The 17,620-nt window shown below is 44.8% G+C and overlaps 1 protein-coding gene and 1 long non-coding RNA gene across 2 annotated transcripts; one reads left to right on the forward strand and one right to left on the reverse strand.

Moving 5' to 3' along the window:
- Window positions 1–2,223: 2,223 nt before the first annotated feature.
- irf2bp2a (interferon regulatory factor 2 binding protein 2a) lies at window positions 2,224–5,851 on the reverse strand. The gene is made up of 2 exons (XM_086121777.1): window positions 3,585–5,851; window positions 2,224–3,337 (listed from the first exon to the last, which is right to left on the reverse strand). The coding sequence occupies exons 1-2, from the start codon at window positions 4,420–4,422 to the stop codon at window positions 2,619–2,621; spliced, it is 1,557 nt and encodes a 518-aa protein (XP_085977903.1). The 5' UTR covers window positions 4,423–5,851; the 3' UTR covers window positions 2,224–2,618.
- A 4,952-nt stretch (window positions 5,852–10,803) lies between these two features.
- LOC147199324 (uncharacterized) lies at window positions 10,804–12,846 on the forward strand. Its single transcript, XR_015102016.1, has 2 exons — window positions 10,804–11,524; window positions 11,734–12,846. It is a non-coding gene; the product is annotated as an uncharacterized LOC147199324 (long non-coding RNA).
- Window positions 12,847–17,620: the final 4,774 nt, after the last annotated feature.

Consider the following 17,620-nt stretch of genomic DNA (forward strand, 5'->3'; position numbering starts at 1 on the left):
TAAGCGGCAACAGACTCGCCAATCTGTTATTGCCTCTCACCGAGCCCGATGAACGGAGCCCTGTCACATATATCACTCAAACAGCCGATGCGGGATTTTAACGACCACTGATTAAACAACATGCCGCAATGATAACGAACGTGGCTCAACACTATTATATTTCGAAGCACATCTAAATTCACTCCTTCCTCTACCGCTGCAACATCAAACCAAAGTTATCACTTTAAAGCAGCCAAACGGATTGAATGAATTTGCCCCGAGAGACCGTCCGTTTTGCCACCACTTGGATGAGACATGTCAGTTTAGCATAAAGTGGCAAGATGCCATCGCAGCCAGGTCTCATCAGCAGATTAAAAAAAAAAAAACTCCCTGAACACAAAGTCAAACGAGGGCCAGTGAAGCATTAACTGAAAATTGTCCCAGCATGCCTTGGTAGTATAAACAACAACAAAAAAAAACTTCATAATAGTTTTATACGTTTTTGTTTTTTTTGTTTTAGCTGCAATCGCCGTAACATCTGCTTTGCACCTATTTCACAAGTCAAGATGCAACACCAGTGCACCGTGTTATGGCACAGACGCCGTGGATACATGGTCACCGTATTTGTCACAGCGCATGCGATTTTAGAGAACAAACATGCATCGGTGCCGTTGTGATAACACTTAATGGCAGTGGTTACAATTGTTCCTTTGTGTGCTAATGTACAAACTACCACACACACACACACACACACACACATCGCTAATCTTGCTGGCCATTCCATTACGAAACACAAGCGGGTCGAAGTCCTGATTCATAAAATAAAGTGAAAATTGGCTGGTAGATGGCACGAGAGTGACAAACTAAAGTGCTGACCTTTATCAAACTAGGCTGCGTTTCTGGTTTTAAAGTCCAAGCGATAAGCGGCTGATAAGAGCACCAGTAAACGGAAAGGGGCTATAAACGAACTGCGGTCTTTAAAATGGCACATATTGAAATACGTGTGTCATAAAAAGGTTGTTTTGTGCTTTTTGTGTTGTAGGACACACTGGCTTCAATCAGCTTTTGGAATTAGTTCATCGGGCCGGCGCCTCGGATAAACAGAGGACAACATTTACAGTACACGAATCCTGACAAGAAGTGGGTTAAGAACAGGAGTGCTTTCGTTTGTGTTCCCTTGCAGAATTTTTTTTGGCCCTGCGACTGACAGCTCGATAAAACACGAGCAGGAAGCAGATTGTGTCTCAAAAAAAAATTACGCAACTACCGACTACATCAGCAAGCACACACACATGCAAGCACTCCCACCCGGGCCTGCGAGCCAGAGTCGGTTTGCTGCAACGTCAGCTCCATGCGAGTGAGACTTCTTTGTCTGGAGGCGCCAATCGAGTCAACACGGCTTGTCGTTTGAAGGCACAGTAACTGCCTTTTGTCATTTAATGACCTCATAAACCGCTCGCACTTTGCAGGGACGGGTCGAGGTGCCCTGTTGCCATCACACACGCACACACCCTGACCCGCTGTTTACATTTTACAGCACCTCTTTCGTTAATCTGCCACATTTGCATGTGAAAGGGTGCAGTCAATATGTGGGAGAACACACGGCCGACCGTCGCAGATTCCTGCTCTTATTATTATGGCTGGACACTGCAGTCGGCGTGTGATGTGTACATCGATAAGAGTGTCAGAATGAGCGAATGTGGGAAATGTGTTTTGCTGCACTACGAATGCACCCGAATCATGCTTGCGGTCTTGCACTGATGTTTTTATTGGCCGCTTGTGATCAGAACAAAACAAAAGAGGCTTGTAATGTTCGGCGCAATTTGCGTACAAGCTGCAACTCATGTGATGGACACGGATGCAATTCAGAGTGATTCATGCCATAACTTCCATTGCCACATCATCACGGCGCCGATAATGGCGCGCGTTCCCACATAACTGACTCAACAGATTCCATCTGACTGAACATGACCTGGCACATATTTCAGTAGGCAGCAGTCAGTCACAGTACAGCACGAATGGAAGCAATTTGAGGAGGTTGAGGGGCAATGCGCCTGTTATTACCAAGCACGCTTTTATTTTTCACGAGTCATGCGCACAGAGACAGGGTGCCTTTGTGCAGGCTGCTAGCCTACTTACGTCCTCCCGAGGCGTCACAACAAGCAGAAAGGAGCCCTGCCTTCCGCGCACGTCCGCAACCCAACGCCCCTGAACCACTCGAATGAAGCAAGCTCAGACAATCGGTTCGTACAAGATCAAGAAATTGTATTTGGCAATTTTTAAACAAGTGCATACAAGTACAGCTAAAAGCATTTCAGTTTTGCCAAGTGCTCGTAGAGTAGCATTAGTCACATTCTACGTTAAACAGGAACTGCCACCAGACCTAGAAGTACATCGAGAATTTTGTTAAACATCAACAAAGAGGAACGTAGTCCATTATAATGAGTACATACCTTTATCTTCAAAAATATAGAAACACAATGTATTCAAAAATCAAAAATTATACAACCATGTTTACGAAGTATACTCTTCCCTTGGGTCCAATATGTACAAGTCTGTTAGTTTGTTTGAATGGTATGTATGTATGTATGTAATATTTATATATTTATACTCATTTTTTTTTTCTGATTGGAAGCAAATCAAGGGTCCCTCTCCTTTTTTACTTTGACGTCTCCTGCCAGGATGGTGGCGATTTCCCCCTGCATGAAAGCCCACGGTACGTTGGAGCCCACCAGGGGACACTTTTCCCCGCTTGGACAGTACACTTCACCCGTGGCGCCTTGCTGCTTTATGCTCTCCCTCGAGCAGGGGAAGCAAAACTTGTGAGAGGGCACAGACGGGCACTGAACAAAGTGGGTGTCCTCTAAACGCTCGTGGCACAGCGTGCAGCATAGGGGTATGCTGCCCGGCACCGAGGAGTCCGGAATGCTTTGGGGGTGCACTTGGTCCATGCCTGGCACGTGGGGAGTACCCGCACCTGATGCATCTCTCTGCGCCAGCCTCCTCTGACTCATGGAGGATGGCGACAGGGGACTGCTGCTGTTCCGACGGGTGGTGGAGTGGACCTGGTTGGCGTCTTTCGGGGAGCTGTTCCCACCCGCATTGTCTGCGGCCATGATAAGAGCGGCCATGGGGGACTGGCCGTTCTGAACTGCCTCCGGCGGGGTGGTGCGGGAGTGGGGGGATATCGTGGAAGGGGGCGAGGCGAAGCTCGGAGGGGGTACCGGTGGCATTTTGAGTCCGTCGGAAGGCGGAGGTAACCACTGCTGCGCTTCTCCATTGAGCTTGGCGGCCGTGCCCTCGCCCTCCGGTTCAGGTGACGCTTTTCTCTTCATGCTGCGGGGGTGTTTTCCTCTGTCTGGAGGTGGGGAAGGGTTAAAAAGACAGTGTGGATGAGTTGCTGGGCTCGGACAAGGACACGCAGACAAAGTGGAGAACATGTATGCGCCACCGGCTGCAAATAAATAAATAAATAAATAAAACACAAAACACATTTACCTCTGTATGTGTATAGCGAGGGGTGACCCAGTAAAAACAAAACACGGTATTGTTTTCTGGTTTGAAAAAAAAAAAAGAAAAGAAAAAAACGAGTTGCTGCTGCCTACCTGACTTGGAAGCCGAGGCGCTGCCGTCATAGCCCATGACCCTTTGTTGCATGGCCGCATGGTCCTTCTTGAAGCGGCTGTCGAACGTGTGCAGAGCCATCAGGTCCCGCACCGTCTTTCCCTTGCCCATCCAGTCAGGCTCTGCTCTGCCTTTGTGGCCCTCCGAGATCTCCGGCGTAAGACTGTCCGGTCGGTGCTTGTCCTTGCTGTCGCGCTCGTGCTCGCTGCTGGAGACCGAGGAGGGTCTCTTGCCCATCTCGGCGGTACTACCGGCCGCCAGGGCGGAGGAAAGCCCCATCTGGCCCGGTCTGCCATTGACGGCGTGCACGGGTGGCATGCTCCCGTTCACCAAAGGCACAAGATTCGGGGGCACCGCGCTATTCCTACGCGGGTTGGGACTCTGGCGGTTCAGCTCCGGCGGCTCATCGGGCTTAGGAAATCCATTTGGGACGGGGATGCCGTTCGCCTGCCGTCCAGACTGGTACTCGGAGCCCAGCCTGGGGGGGCGCTCGGAGGAGAGCGGGTAGCGATCCAGCGGCTGCGGCGGCCGCGAGCCGGGGTCCCCCGCCGCAGCGGCGTGGTTGATCGCCTGGATCTCCTTCCCGGAAAGCTGCGACTTCACGGGCCCGGGAGACCTGCCCTCCTGGAAGCCGTGAGCTCGCTTAAGCTGGCGGGCCGTCTCGATCACAAACTCGATGCGGTCCGCTCCCTCGTAGTTGACACATCCCCTGCACACGGGTTCGGTAAAATCCCAAATCATGGCCCAGGGCATGCGGGGCAGGTCGCACAAATAACACGACTGCCTCCTGGAAGAAGCAGCGACCGCCGCGGACGACATGGCGCTCGTCGTCGACCCCCGGAAAACGAACCCAAAATGAGCTTCTTCCTCTCCTCTTTCTCTTTTTCCCACCCCTTTCGAAAGCGGGTAAAAAGCAAGTTCCGCGTGGCCAAAAAGGAGCCGAAAAGTGGTCCTTTCCCGGCTGAGCGAGTGACGACGGTGGAGTTTCACAGGAAGAAGTTCATGTCGGTGTGTACTTTAGTCGGGCGCTCGTCTATCTAGCGCCGCTGACTCAATGTACTACTGGCTCAATGTGGACCAGTGACGTCACCACGCCCGCTTCCACTTCTATTGACTTGATTTCTTCGACAGAACCCCTTCACGCGCGCCCCCCACTCCCCCACGCTTTACTGCAGCTTTTCGCCACTCACCCTGCCCCCTTTTTGTGTGTGCGTGTGTTTTTTTTCTCCAAATAATTTCACGATACAACAAAACAAATATTATTTACAAACACGGTGTTATTATATATGTATGAGCAGGTCCCTCATTTTCCAGCATGTCTGCAAAATTATAGAAAAAATGTGGCTGCAGCCTAGCAGCAGAGCGGCAAGGAATGGAAAATAACACTCACACATACACACAGCAGAGCGGCTCTCCGGCTCCTCCAGTTGACTGCTGCTTTGTCCTATTTTCAGAGCTTTATCCGCTTCTGGGCTGAGTTGAAGCTTGTTTTTTTTTTTTTTTCTTCTTCATGCGAAGCGCCTCTACGCCACCATGTGCTGCTGCCACTACTACTTGCTGCTGTGCAGTGAATGAGGTGGGTAAAGCCCAGAAAAAAGAACGATGATTTCCCCGTGCATCAGTAAGTAATTGTGACACACGTAACCAAAACAAAATTCTAGCTTTCTGGCATGCATATGGCCAACATGTGCTCACAGTTTCTGCTCCGTCCATGCGGAGATAAGAGAAGGGGGAAGGGGCCTCCATTAGCCATTAGCCAGGAAGCTCTTGTGTCACGAGGTGGGGATTTCCAGACACTGTTGTTAACTCCAATGCGGTTTAATACACACTCACCGCCTTAAAAACACTAATGTGATCCAGTACAACAGCACCGCCCGCTCTGCTTTACATTAGAATAAAGTAAAAAATGATAATCTTCTTAATAACGTTGTATTGCACCACACTCCGAGAATGGCGCACGGTGCCATGCGCCCACATTTCAAAACAAGTACTCACTCGGGATTATTATGAATCAACGGTTCTCACGTGTGCTTTCAAAAGAATATCTGAATATTGGTCACTGCGACCAAGCTAGGTGATTCACTGCACTGTTAGTTTGTGGTTTTACTCAGTGGAAGGGGAAAAAAAAAACATCAGAGACATGTCGTCGTATACAGCAACCGTGCCAAAATCCCCTGAAGTAAAAGTACAGGTTTAAAGAGGAGGAGTGTCTCAGTAGTTGAGATTCCTCCCTCTCATCTGGGCTCATTCCAACTCATTGCAGTTTTTCGCCTCGGGCTTTGGGTGAGGCAATGCGTCTGAAACCTGCAGACACAAAGCAGGATGTGTTTGTGCAAGTCCATGTGACGTTGGAAAAAAGGAAGCAAGATGTTTAGTCACGTACCCTCATCCGCCTCACCCATGTATGGGACGTGAGGCCATTTGGCCGGCAGCCTGGAGCCGTGAATCATGCACGCTGGCTTCCTTCAAAGGCTCTCCACCAACCAAATCAAGAAGCTATGTTGCACTATAATTATGCTCTTACTATATGATCTTAGATGACTGGATTTGTAAAGAGGCCAACATATGAATGAACACGCCTTTGAGGCCGTGCACAGTTTTAGTCCCTCCCATGGGTGAGTTATTTCAGATGGTAAACTCCAGTTGAAACAACGTTTCCTCATCCTTGCATTCTCTCAAATTCGAGTCCTTGCTGGGCGAACAACACAAGGAAGTGTTGTTGCGCTTTATGACACAGTTAGGAAATGACTGCTACGAGAGGAGGGGGGAGCAGATAAATAAACAAATCTTCCTTGAAGATGGGTGGGAAACAGTTGCCTAATGCTTTGAGACCTTCGGTTCCGCTGCAGCAAACGTTTGTGCAAGCAAATAGCCACACATTGTTACACAAGACCGCCACATGCCGGGATTCTATTAAATCTCAAACGATATGATTCCGTCCGTATTTGAAAGAGCCATTTGTGTAAAATAAATAAGTTGAAAAATGCCGCAGTGGCTGTAAAGCGAGAGCAGAAATGGAATATAGAAAGGCGACAATGAGGAAGCCAGACATGCACAGATGGCTGGAGTGGTGATATGCAGCGTGTATACAGTAAAAATCACCAGCGTGTGACCCGCCCGGCGGCTGTCTACTTTCGGTGGAGCCGCTCAAGCAGATGGGGTGGCTGCAGAATGTCGCTTTTCAGCGGTATGGAAGGTGAGACATGAAACCGCCAATGAGAGTGACGACCGGGGAATACCCGGCATGTGACAACATCGCACGCCTGATGAGATGACATTATTTTTGTACTCTTGCACTTCCCCAGTCTGTTGAATATTAGAACGGCAATCTTTTATGCATGGGAGAAAATCATTTTAGATTCTCTCTGAAGTTTTCTGCCATAAAAGTGGAGCACACAAAATGTTTTCGGTGTTTTCTTTTTTTCATTTGTTTTGCTTTGCCCCCCCCCCCCCCCCCCCCCACCAGCCTTGTGTTATATAACCTGTTTAGCTGCTGAGGCGAGCACCAAACTATGAAATGTTACACATACATAAAAGGAGGTTAGAACGGGACAGTGCGAGGCCATATTAGTGAAGGGGGGAGGGGGGGGGATGGGGGGCGCTTGAACAACACGAGATCTCTTGTTCAGATGTCTCATATTATTGTGTATTACTATTGATCTGTGATTCCTCCCACTCACACCCTGTTCTGTTTGAGTCCCAGATTTGAAGCGATGAGAGCTGCGATAGATTTTGGAGCCCGTTACAGGACAACAATAAAGCATATCTGCCAAATCAGCATGATCCTGTTTAGGGCTGCAAAGTTTTGGGAAGTTGGAAAGTGTCCAAATTGCAAGTTAGCTGCGGGTAGCAGTAGTCTTGAATGTCATTTCAGAGTGATCCTGCTTGAAGAATGTAAATATTAAAAAAAAATTGTGTGAGCCATTTTCCACTATCATTGCTGTCAAATGCCCAATGCCTTAAAATATGAGTGATCTGAATTGTGATTTTTTTTTGTTCTGGATTAGCAAGCAACGATTTGGCATATGAGTGACATATGGTGGCAATGACCTCAGCTCACTTCCCAATAAATAGCAATTGATGTATAATCCTTTGAAAAAAGAGCTTTCAATTGTTTATTGCCAGTCCCAGTTGAACTTTACTGTCAGACTAAGCATAAAACAAAGAGAAATATGTGTGTATTCAAAACAACCACATGGTTTTGTCTTATTAATGTCTGTTTAGCCAAACGCTAATAAACAAGGCAAAACAACTAGACAGGCTTATGAACAGCATCGGTTTCAAGCAGCAGATATTTGAACAAAACCAGTGGTGCAACACGACGCGACAAAAAATATAACCATACAAGCAAATATTAATTATGCTTTGCGAAAAATGACTAGTATTACTGCAGCTGTCTGGGTCGTTGTAAAACTCTTCTTCATGTGTCTCTATGTCTGTATTACACTGCCCCCAGGTGGCCGAGACACACCCACCAGAATGCGTTGCACCAAGTCCATTGAATTGAAGTGAAAAATGTGCCAAATTGTGTTTCATTTTTTTGCATTCTATAAAATTATTTCATGACTGTATGTGTTTCATTAAGTACAATAGAATTAAGTGGTATTTATGTTATTGCAAAACACATTATCAGTTTTTCGTGTTTCTTTGTTTCTTTTTTTTTTATTTCAGAAGGGAAAGATCATTTGAGATCTGAGTATTTTGAATTACGATCATTGTAACGGAACAAAGTAAACCCGTAGCTCATAAGTTTGGGAGTTGTTTTCAGCAATGACCGTACATTCTCATTCATTCATATGTTAAATACAGAAGTTAGAATGTTTCCAAAATTCCCCGGCCTGATCTCCCTTGAAATGTTTCCAGGGCAAATGACATGTACATGCGATAATAGGGAGATTCTTATATTTGGATTCTTGTCATAAACAGGGAAATGCACTGCTGCACGTGACTGACTGTATAAAATGGAGGAATTCAAATAAAATGGAGGCTCCCTCTGCAAAAGGGAAGGAAAAATGTGCCGGTCGATTGGAATCTGGGGGCTGCAGAGGTGATGTCATTGGGCCGGAGCAAGAGGCACGGAGTGAAAAACAAGTCTCCCTCTTTATTCTGATCCTCTTTGCAGTCCCCGCAGGAGGTGGGGCGCGGTGGGGTGGTGGGTGGAAAAGGGATGAAGGAAGGGTCTGTGTGGAGGGGTGGGGGGGGGGGATTCCTGGCAGTCTGCCAAGGCAAGGGCTGCTGGGAAATGGCAAAGGATGCCAAGCAGGCCCCACCGCCAACATTAGAAGCTCACATCTTTGTTCTCAGAAACCTGGTGTGCTGCCAAAGGCCTCATTTGGGCTCCATGGCATGATTACACTGGATGTAGGCCAACTACTGAGAGAGCCTGCTCGCCCTACCCGCCTGCCCTCCTTCCCCAGCACTCCCTTTATGCTCCCTCCCAAGGTTCGCTCTCACTCTCTCTCTCTCTTTTTCCACTGCCTTCAAAAGCCCGCTGCCAACCACGCAGTTGTTGCCATGGCTGCAGAGAATGGAACATTAAAAAATAAATTTAAAAAAAAGCGAATAATGAGTCAGGCTTGGACACAGATGTGCCACATGTGTATCCATTTAGAAAAAAAACAAGGCGGCAATACATCCCCTTTAATCTGCTAGCCTAGTCAGGAGGCGGGCCACTGGGTACATTTTACAAGTCCTCAGATGGGGGGGGGGGGGGGGGGGTCTAAATGAATGTTCCGCTCATATCCATCTTCATACTTTGTGGGTAGAGTGCACATGCGCTCTTGGTAAGCAGGTACAGGAAGGCTTTCTGTTGCCTTCTGGAAGCTTGCTTTCTTTGTGAACCAACGGCATCATTTCCCGTCTTGCGGAAACCCCCCGAATATTTTCAGTCACAAATAGAAGATGTGAACGCCCCTTCCCTTCCCGCTGACTTCTTGTTGTTCAATCCACTACTGGCTGCTTCACGTCGGCTCTCACAACAAATAACGTCACATTTGCCACCAGCCTTAAAAAGACAATTTTAGTGTTGAGGTTTTCCTGTCACAATAGAGCACCCGTGGAGCAAAATACAGTAGCCCTTTTGTTCTTACTTGGCAAACAACATCCCTGTAATCTCCAACAGTTATTTTGAAATTGACTCCCAAAAAAAACTATTGATTTGTTTTCTACTCGAATGAAAAAGTAAAAAAAAAAAAAAAAAGGAACCTGGAGCATTTCATGCTTTATGTAACCCTCTTCCTCTGAGCCAAAATAAAACTTTTTCATTACAGGCTTATTTATTACCAGAGCTCCTCTCTATTTTTGATCCGCCAAGCAGTCACTCGAATACGTGCCTGACATCATTGGTGAGGTAACTAACATGATTTGCTCACTTTCCTTGTGCCGAGCTTTGCATTTATTCACAGCCATTTGTGTCGGTCTGTTTTTTTTTTTCTCATGTCTTGACATTCTCACTGTCCTTTAGTGTTATCAGCTAGAGGGCCCTCGTGATTTGTGTGAGCCTCATTACACGTATTCATTTGCTTAAGCAAACAGTTGCATAAACACCTGGTAAATAAAACATAAAAATATGCGTGGACATGCATATTTATGACATTTTTATTTGGAGGGTATTTCAGGGTTGGGAGAAGATGAAAGCAAATGAGGGGAAAGAGCTGATGTGTAAACCGTTCCTCGATAGCAATGAGTATGTCTCGAACAAGAAAATGAGATTATGGGGCTGCCATCATTTGTTTACTTAATTTACGGTCAAATTAATAATCTAAAAGTTTTTAAAAAATTATTTATCTTTTGTGAATGAACAGATTCAGAGGGAAACTAAACTACTGTTTGCTGACTTCAAGTTACTGTCACGACGTAACTTAGTGGTATATCAATAAAATACTTATTGTCTGTGCTGTTTGAGTTTTCGGGGCATGCTTAAGAGCAGCACACGACTGTTGCAAATGACAAACAGGTGGTATAGAATGCAAGATATGCACATAAAAACGGGGGAAACCAAGTTTTTAAAAAAAATATAGATATGCCATAGCACACGATCTTTAGAAAATGGGTATTTGATTCATGCTTGCACTTGTGTTTTTGATATTTTATCTTTCATATAGTAAAAAACAAACAAAAATTTGTGACATCAGAGCTGACCGATGTTACTGACATTCTCTGTTGTAATTCACTGCAACGGTGTTTCATGCCAATTGAGGTCAAGTTCCTCCACGCCTGACTCATCCCAGCATGCCTTTAAGGACCTTGCTTTGTGCACAGAGGGACAGGAAACTGAACTCTGGAAGTCAAGTCAAGTTTATTTATATATCCCTTAATCACAAAAGAGTCTCAAAGGACTTCACAAGCATGGAAAAGTCATGGAATGGTGAAGAATTCAAGTTCACTAGGCCACATCCGGCCCACTTGCTGCTTAGTTGTGCCCTACGAACTGTTATTCTTTTAATTTGTATTTTGGATGGGTCTGCACGTGTATTCCAGGACATGTCTACATGCCAACAATACATGGAAAGTCTGTTGAAAAGGCCCCGGAGTTTGGGGAAATCGGTTGGGGAAATAGCTCTGATCACTGCAATTGATGTGCCTTCAGAATTTTGTTACTTTGCTGTCCACTTATTTATTTGCTGTTGGAGCAGTTGAGTTGATGTGGCTTGTCTACAGGCAGTGACGTCATGCTGACTGTGGAGCAACATACCTGCAGAGGGTGCGACTCATTTGGTGGAATATACCGCGTTCTACATTCGGCCGTGTGCGTCAATAGAATAGTGAGTAGAGACGCACAAGTATCGTGCAAGTGCCTTTTTAGAATCAGCCATTACCTGTTGCACCAGATTGTGTTATTTGAGCATTGTCTATGATGTTAACCGGTCAAGGTTTCCGTGCATTGGTCGCCAAGTCGTTGGCAAGCCCGCCGCTCCCTGAGGTTGGTGTGCTTTGTCTTTCAGAATAAGAGCATAATGAAGGAAGTGCTTTGTTTTATGCTATGTGCTGCCTTTGGAAAGAATAGCTATCATTTGCACAAAGTAAGACTACACATGATTATTGTTCTTTTTTGTCCTATATTGTTTTTTTTTTTTGTTTTTTTACAATCTGTAATTGGTTATTTTTTCCACTCTAAAAAACAAACTCCAGGTACCGAGAGGAATTTTATTCCATGAAATGGAGTGAAGGAGAAAACCCCACCTATTTGATTCAATGAATTTATTACGGTCCTTCCTGTGACTGTGGCCTCAAGAGCGTTGAGGACGACACAGTGAAGCGAAGACGAGCCCACTTAGCTTAACGAAGAACAGCGGTGAAAAACTCCACTACACAGCATGTTGCTGGGTCACTGAAATAACTGCAGTGAGCGAAGTTTTTAAATTTCACTTTTGATTTTGCATTTTGACTCTTTGCCAGCTGAAGGATGGTAATGGCTCGTTCTCAGTTCATTGCCTGGAAAAACATGGACCGGGAAAATCGGCACACACTCAGAATGTGAAGCCACTGAATGATAAGACAAGACATTTTCCTTCTTTCTTCTGGTTCTTTGATGTTATTTTTAAGAAGAATACTGTTCTTAACCCATTCCATATACCTGTATTTGTTTTCAATTCATGACAGGGGTTATCCTTTTGTTTTATTTAACCATTTTTTTTCATCCATCCATTTTCTAATCTGTTTATCCTCACGAGGGCTGTGGGCGTGCTGGAGCCTATCCCAGCTGTCTTCATGCAGTAAGCGGGGTACACCGTGTACTGTTTGCCAGCCAATCACATGGCACACAACAACCATAACAACTCGTGCTCACACCTAGGGACAATTTAGAGTGTTCCATTAACCTGTCATGCGTGTTTATAGAATATGAGAGGGAAGTACCTGGAGAAAACCCACGCAGGCATGGGGAGAAGATGCAAACTCCACACAGGAAGGCCGGAGCCTGAATCAAAACCTGCACCTCTGCACCATGAGGCTAACCAGTCGATCACTGTGCCGCTCTCGTTTATTTACATTCATGTCAAAATGGAAATGACATTTTATTTCAATTTGTGTTGATTTAACTCAACGCGAGGCTGAACCAACCTCAATAAATGGAACTTTGACTCATTGGAAGATCACTTTTTTTGTGGGCATTTGAGATTTGTATTCGAGTACCTGGTCTAGGCCAACCCCTAACTGATTAAATCATTGAAACAGAGACATATTTCATTCATAAAAAGCATTGGTCCAATAAATCGTAAGCCTGTGGCTACAAGATGAAAGTGACTCGTGAGGTTTCAATCAGACACTTGGAAACATGCCTTTTTTGGACCTGCTCATAACTCCCATACACATGAGTGCCCTCTCTGTGATTGTCTGTTTTATGGAGGTGGTTTCATCATGGCGCACAGCGAGTGTCTGTGCCAGAGATGTCCTTCCTCCCCTTTCCATAAAAGTGCAAGTTGTCATCACGGTGTGCCATTCATTATCTGCCTGCGGTTTTGCGAGCCTGGTGGGTGTCTTGAGCGGCTGGGTAGCGTTGCCTGTCACAGTCGGCTTCCTACCCCCGCACACACATCGGATGTGAAAGATGGGAGGGCGGCAGATGAGTGTTTGTCCCCCGCCCCTGCCCTGTCTGTGTGATAAAAGCCCCTTAACCACACTGTCTGGGCATCTGGGCACACACTCTTTCCACCACTTCAGAGGCTCGTTTTAGGAAATAGCTTGCTGAGATGGAAAATGTTGGAATGACAAGCACATCTGCGTGCGTCTGATTTGAAAAACATTCTTGATAAGTTCAAACTGCAGTATTTTGGGGGGTGGAGGTAGCAAAACAAAGCCATGGCTTATTAATAAATCGATACTCAAACAATGTACTTAATCTCACTCTTGTTGTGAGCAATGCACAGAAAAATTAGGAAAAATGAAATAGTTTGGAGAAATTTAGATTTTTTTTCTCACACACACACACAACACGAGTGAGCCGTGGAATAAAAGAACACTGCAACTGAGCTCGTTAAGCTGTCTGACAAACATGTAGCGGGTGATTAACCACATATGTTAACATTTGTTGGTGTGGAGAAGGAGAAAGACGGATCTATAGTGAGGTTTGCTCAAATACTGAAGGATCTTTTTGTAGCATTTTTAAAATATTTGAGGTCCTTAATCTGAGAATTTAAATTTGGAAAATCCAATTTTATAACACGGTATTGTACTTACATGCAATTATAAATAAATAATACATTTATTGTGTATTTCCATTCTGCACAGTAAATAATCCTGATTATAATCACATTTTGCATACATGACATTTCACAAAAATCCTGTGCTGTACTGCAATTAGAATCAAGCCCAGACATGTTTAAATTCCAAGAAAAGTATTTCAATGACTGCACTCAAAAGGGTTGAGTCATGTTTGCCTCTGCGCTAAGGTCGCATCAGCTCATGCTGTAGGCTTGTTTATGACAAACCGGTCGAGCTGCACAGACAGAGGCACATGTTGTCATACGTGTAGTCGTTATTCCAGCACATGGTGTGTGGTTAATTCACCAGCGCAAACAAAGAGTATGTACTGTTATTGTCGCCCTGTGCGAAGCCCATGGAATAAATAAGAAGCCTTGATGCAACAGTTGGGACCCGAGGGGATGGTCAGGGAGCGAAGGGAGCGCTGTGGGAAAGTTCAGAGCCCTTGAAGGAGCTCGATAAGCCCAGGGTGATACAAGCTGAGCTTGTTTGTACTTGCTGGTAACGACGGCAAGTGTGCCAATGATGGATGGAGTAAACATGAGTGTGTAAAATGACTAAAAAGGAAAAACAAGGCAAAGTTCCAAAGGTTAAATTGAGATGGGCGTGTCTTATCTTGGTGAGCTGACTTTGTGGGTTCATTGGAACTGCTGTGCGTAACAGGCTTGTTCAGCATAGTCGTCACACTGGTTGAGATGGAGGTTGTTGACACGAGACTATTATCGACTGAAAACCAATGACGACTGTTATTTGGCCAGTTCATTTACATGACAAGATTTTGGAGGCTACCTTTGGAAAACGGTTACACATGTTCACTTGTACGACAACAAAACTGTTGGATCAATAGGTGGGATGAAGAGTCATGAAATGGTTCAGGTCCTACTTGGAGGAAAGGAGTTACTGTGTGACCATTGGAAATTTGGAATCTGATAGAATGGCCATGACATATGGAGTTCCTCAAGTGTCAGTCCTTGGACCCCTTCTGGTCACTCTGCATATGTTACCTTTGGGTCAAATGCTTCAAAATGCTAATGTTGGCTATCATGGTTAAGCAGATGACACACAGCTATATTTATCGATGTACCCAAACGACAGCAGTTCAATTACCATACTGTGTTACCGTCTAGAGCAAATTAACACTTCATTTAACCAACATTTCCTTCAACTAAACTGAAACAAAAGTGGTAATTGTTTGCAGTAAAGAAAAGGGAATTGCTGAGAGAAAACACACGGAGAAACCAAAAACCAAGTCCAAAATCTTGGGGTGCAGATAGACTCAGACCTGACTTTCAGTAATAATATCAAATCAATCACCACTAAAAAATATCCACACTGAAGATGCTTGCATGCTCTCAGCAGACCAGGAGAAGCTTTTCCATTATTTTATCTCCAGTAGACTTGATTATTGTAACAGTGTTCTCAATGGACTCCCTCAAAAGAGCATCGAACAGCTAAAGCTCCTTCAGAATGCTGCAGCTTGGGTTCGGACCAGAACAAAGAGATCACAACATGCTTCTGATTTAATATAAGCCCAGTTAGGCTGTATCATCTGAAGACTTGGATCAATTAGTGACTCTCGGATTTCAACGTAAACATGGTGAAGCAAATCTTCCATCCATCCATTCATTTCTGTTAAAGAGTTTCTACACACTGATGTAAGTAACATTTAAAAAAGTATTTTTAGAATTGACTTTGGATGGGTATGGAATAAACCCATTGACCACAATCTACAACTGAAGAAGGGACATTTGACACCGGTCGTGTCATAACAACGATCAAATCTATTCTTAGTGGTGTCAACGTTTATTTATTAAATATGAATATGTGCAATGCTTAAAATAGAATTCAACTTGTGTGAATGCATGAGCATAGCCGACATTGCAATATCAATCTAGAGTTCTTGTCCTGCTGGCTGGATGTAGAGGAAACATGTGATTTTAGCGTTTTTAACAAGTGAAATGTTAGCTTCAAACAAAATACAGCAGATCGATATATCCTCCTTCAGATAGTAAAGCCAGGGCAGTCTATGGTAGCTACTCTTTGTCCAAACCAGTCGGAATAGGCAACAAGCTACGGATGTGCTTTCACGAGGCTGCCGTTGTCCTCGAACCGTCCAGCGCCCCGCCCAGCAGGGGCTACTACAAAAACCAAGTGCCGTGTGAAGAACCCTATAGAGGGTTGCGAGCTAGCTGGGGCCTATCTCAACTTTGGTCGAGAGGCAGGGTACACACTTGACTGGTTGCCAACCTATCACAGGGATATGTAGATAAGTATACATGAATTTTCAATGAACCTGAAGAAAACCAACGCAAACACATGCAAAATTTGAAACGGAACTTCTCGACTGTGAGGCAAAGCACTTTCTCATTGTGTTTCTATTTCCTAGTGTGCACCTGGAGTATTTCCATACGTCAAAATCTAAACCCTTTCATATACTGTACTCTGATGAATGGAATTCAAAAGACTGGTTTGATCAGACACAAAAGGACATGCACTTAGTGGGACATCAACTACTGGCCTGCTATGCACATTAGAGGACTTGTAGGTCTGTGTGAATGCATATTGTTTCAATCTTTTCCAAGTGGTCCTTTTTCTGTGAGGTGGGGGTTGTGTAAACATCCCCTCAGATGGCCGCCGTTTAACTGTAGTAACATATGAAAGGCTGTTGCGTACCTCCCCACCTCTGCTAAGTGATTGGATCCGCATTATTCTGTGCAACTGCAGATGTGTAACCCGACCTCTTTCTATTCAAATTTAACGAAAGCGCTCACTCAACAAAGGGGGAATAAAGTTCATGTACAAAGCATTGCCACACAATCGGAGGGCGGAGTCAGATGCCATTGAGGAGGAGGAAATGGTTTCTCGCTGACTGACGAGTCTGGCTCCACCCGAGGTTGCCCTGGGGGGAAAACAAACCACGCTTTCCCAACTTTGCACTTTTATGAGTATCATATGCACTCGTCGACTTGTGAGACGACTTATCTGAGGTCATATCTTCCGACTTCCTGAGGCGGTGTGACGTCTTGTGGCCTCTTTCATTCCTCACATGACAAATGTCATTCGTTGCCCTGATAAAAATATAACTCATAGAACTAACAAGTCGAAAAGAAGGTAACCAAAAAGGTATTTTTTGTTGTAAAAATAAGTTAAACTTCACGCATTGTTTGTGTTAACATGACTTATTTCGACATATATTTATAATTTAACACTGAAATTTGAATTGTGTGGGGAAAAGTGACCCAAAACACACAAAAGTTATTTTTAAAAGTAGGCACTGCGCAGACGCCCTGAACACAAAGTTAAACCAACGAAGAAGAAGCACCCTAAACCACTGACGAATAAGTGCGGCACACTCACGCGGAACGAGATAATGACTTAACTTTGTTCAAAAACAAAAACAAAAAAAATTTGTCTCAGTACAACTCTTGCAATAAGATGATGTGGTTGCATGCTAATCCAATTAAACATTTCCGGATGGAGACGTGGTGAACATGTAAAGGAGTTCCGTGTCTTTGACATGCTAGCACCAGTGTTAGCCATGCCAGACCCTTGGCATCACACTGAAGTCAAAATCAGGCAAGTAAAATATGAATGGACTATGGCAATAAAACACTAAAGTAGTAGTAAAACAGTTACTCACTGCGAGAGAGAATTACTTCACAACACTCGAATTGTGTGACCACTGAATGAAGATGAATGCAACTATCAACGTGCTGCTTTGGGGCAGCATCCAATGCAAATAAGCATTTCCAATGACCTGGTGCAGGAGCAACTTTGCACATTACACAACATTACTATGTACACAAAAACAGTCAAT

This window comes from Hippocampus guttulatus, chromosome 10 (genome assembly GCF_054856545.1).
Source record: "Hippocampus guttulatus isolate MCC_2025c chromosome 10, RoL_Hgut_1.0, whole genome shotgun sequence".
Taxonomy (NCBI): domain Eukaryota; kingdom Metazoa; phylum Chordata; class Actinopteri; order Syngnathiformes; family Syngnathidae; genus Hippocampus; species Hippocampus guttulatus.

Excerpts from the sequence above, each read along its gene's own strand:
- irf2bp2a (XM_086121777.1), bottom strand. The coding sequence starts at position 4,422 with ATGTCGTCCGCGGCGGTCGCTGCTTCTTCCAGGAGGCAGTCGTGTTAT. Across the intron at positions 3,338-3,584 it reads CGCCTCGGCTTCCAAGTCAG|ACAGAGGAAAACACCCCCGC; the intron begins GTAGGCAGCAGC and ends CCCCACCTCCAG.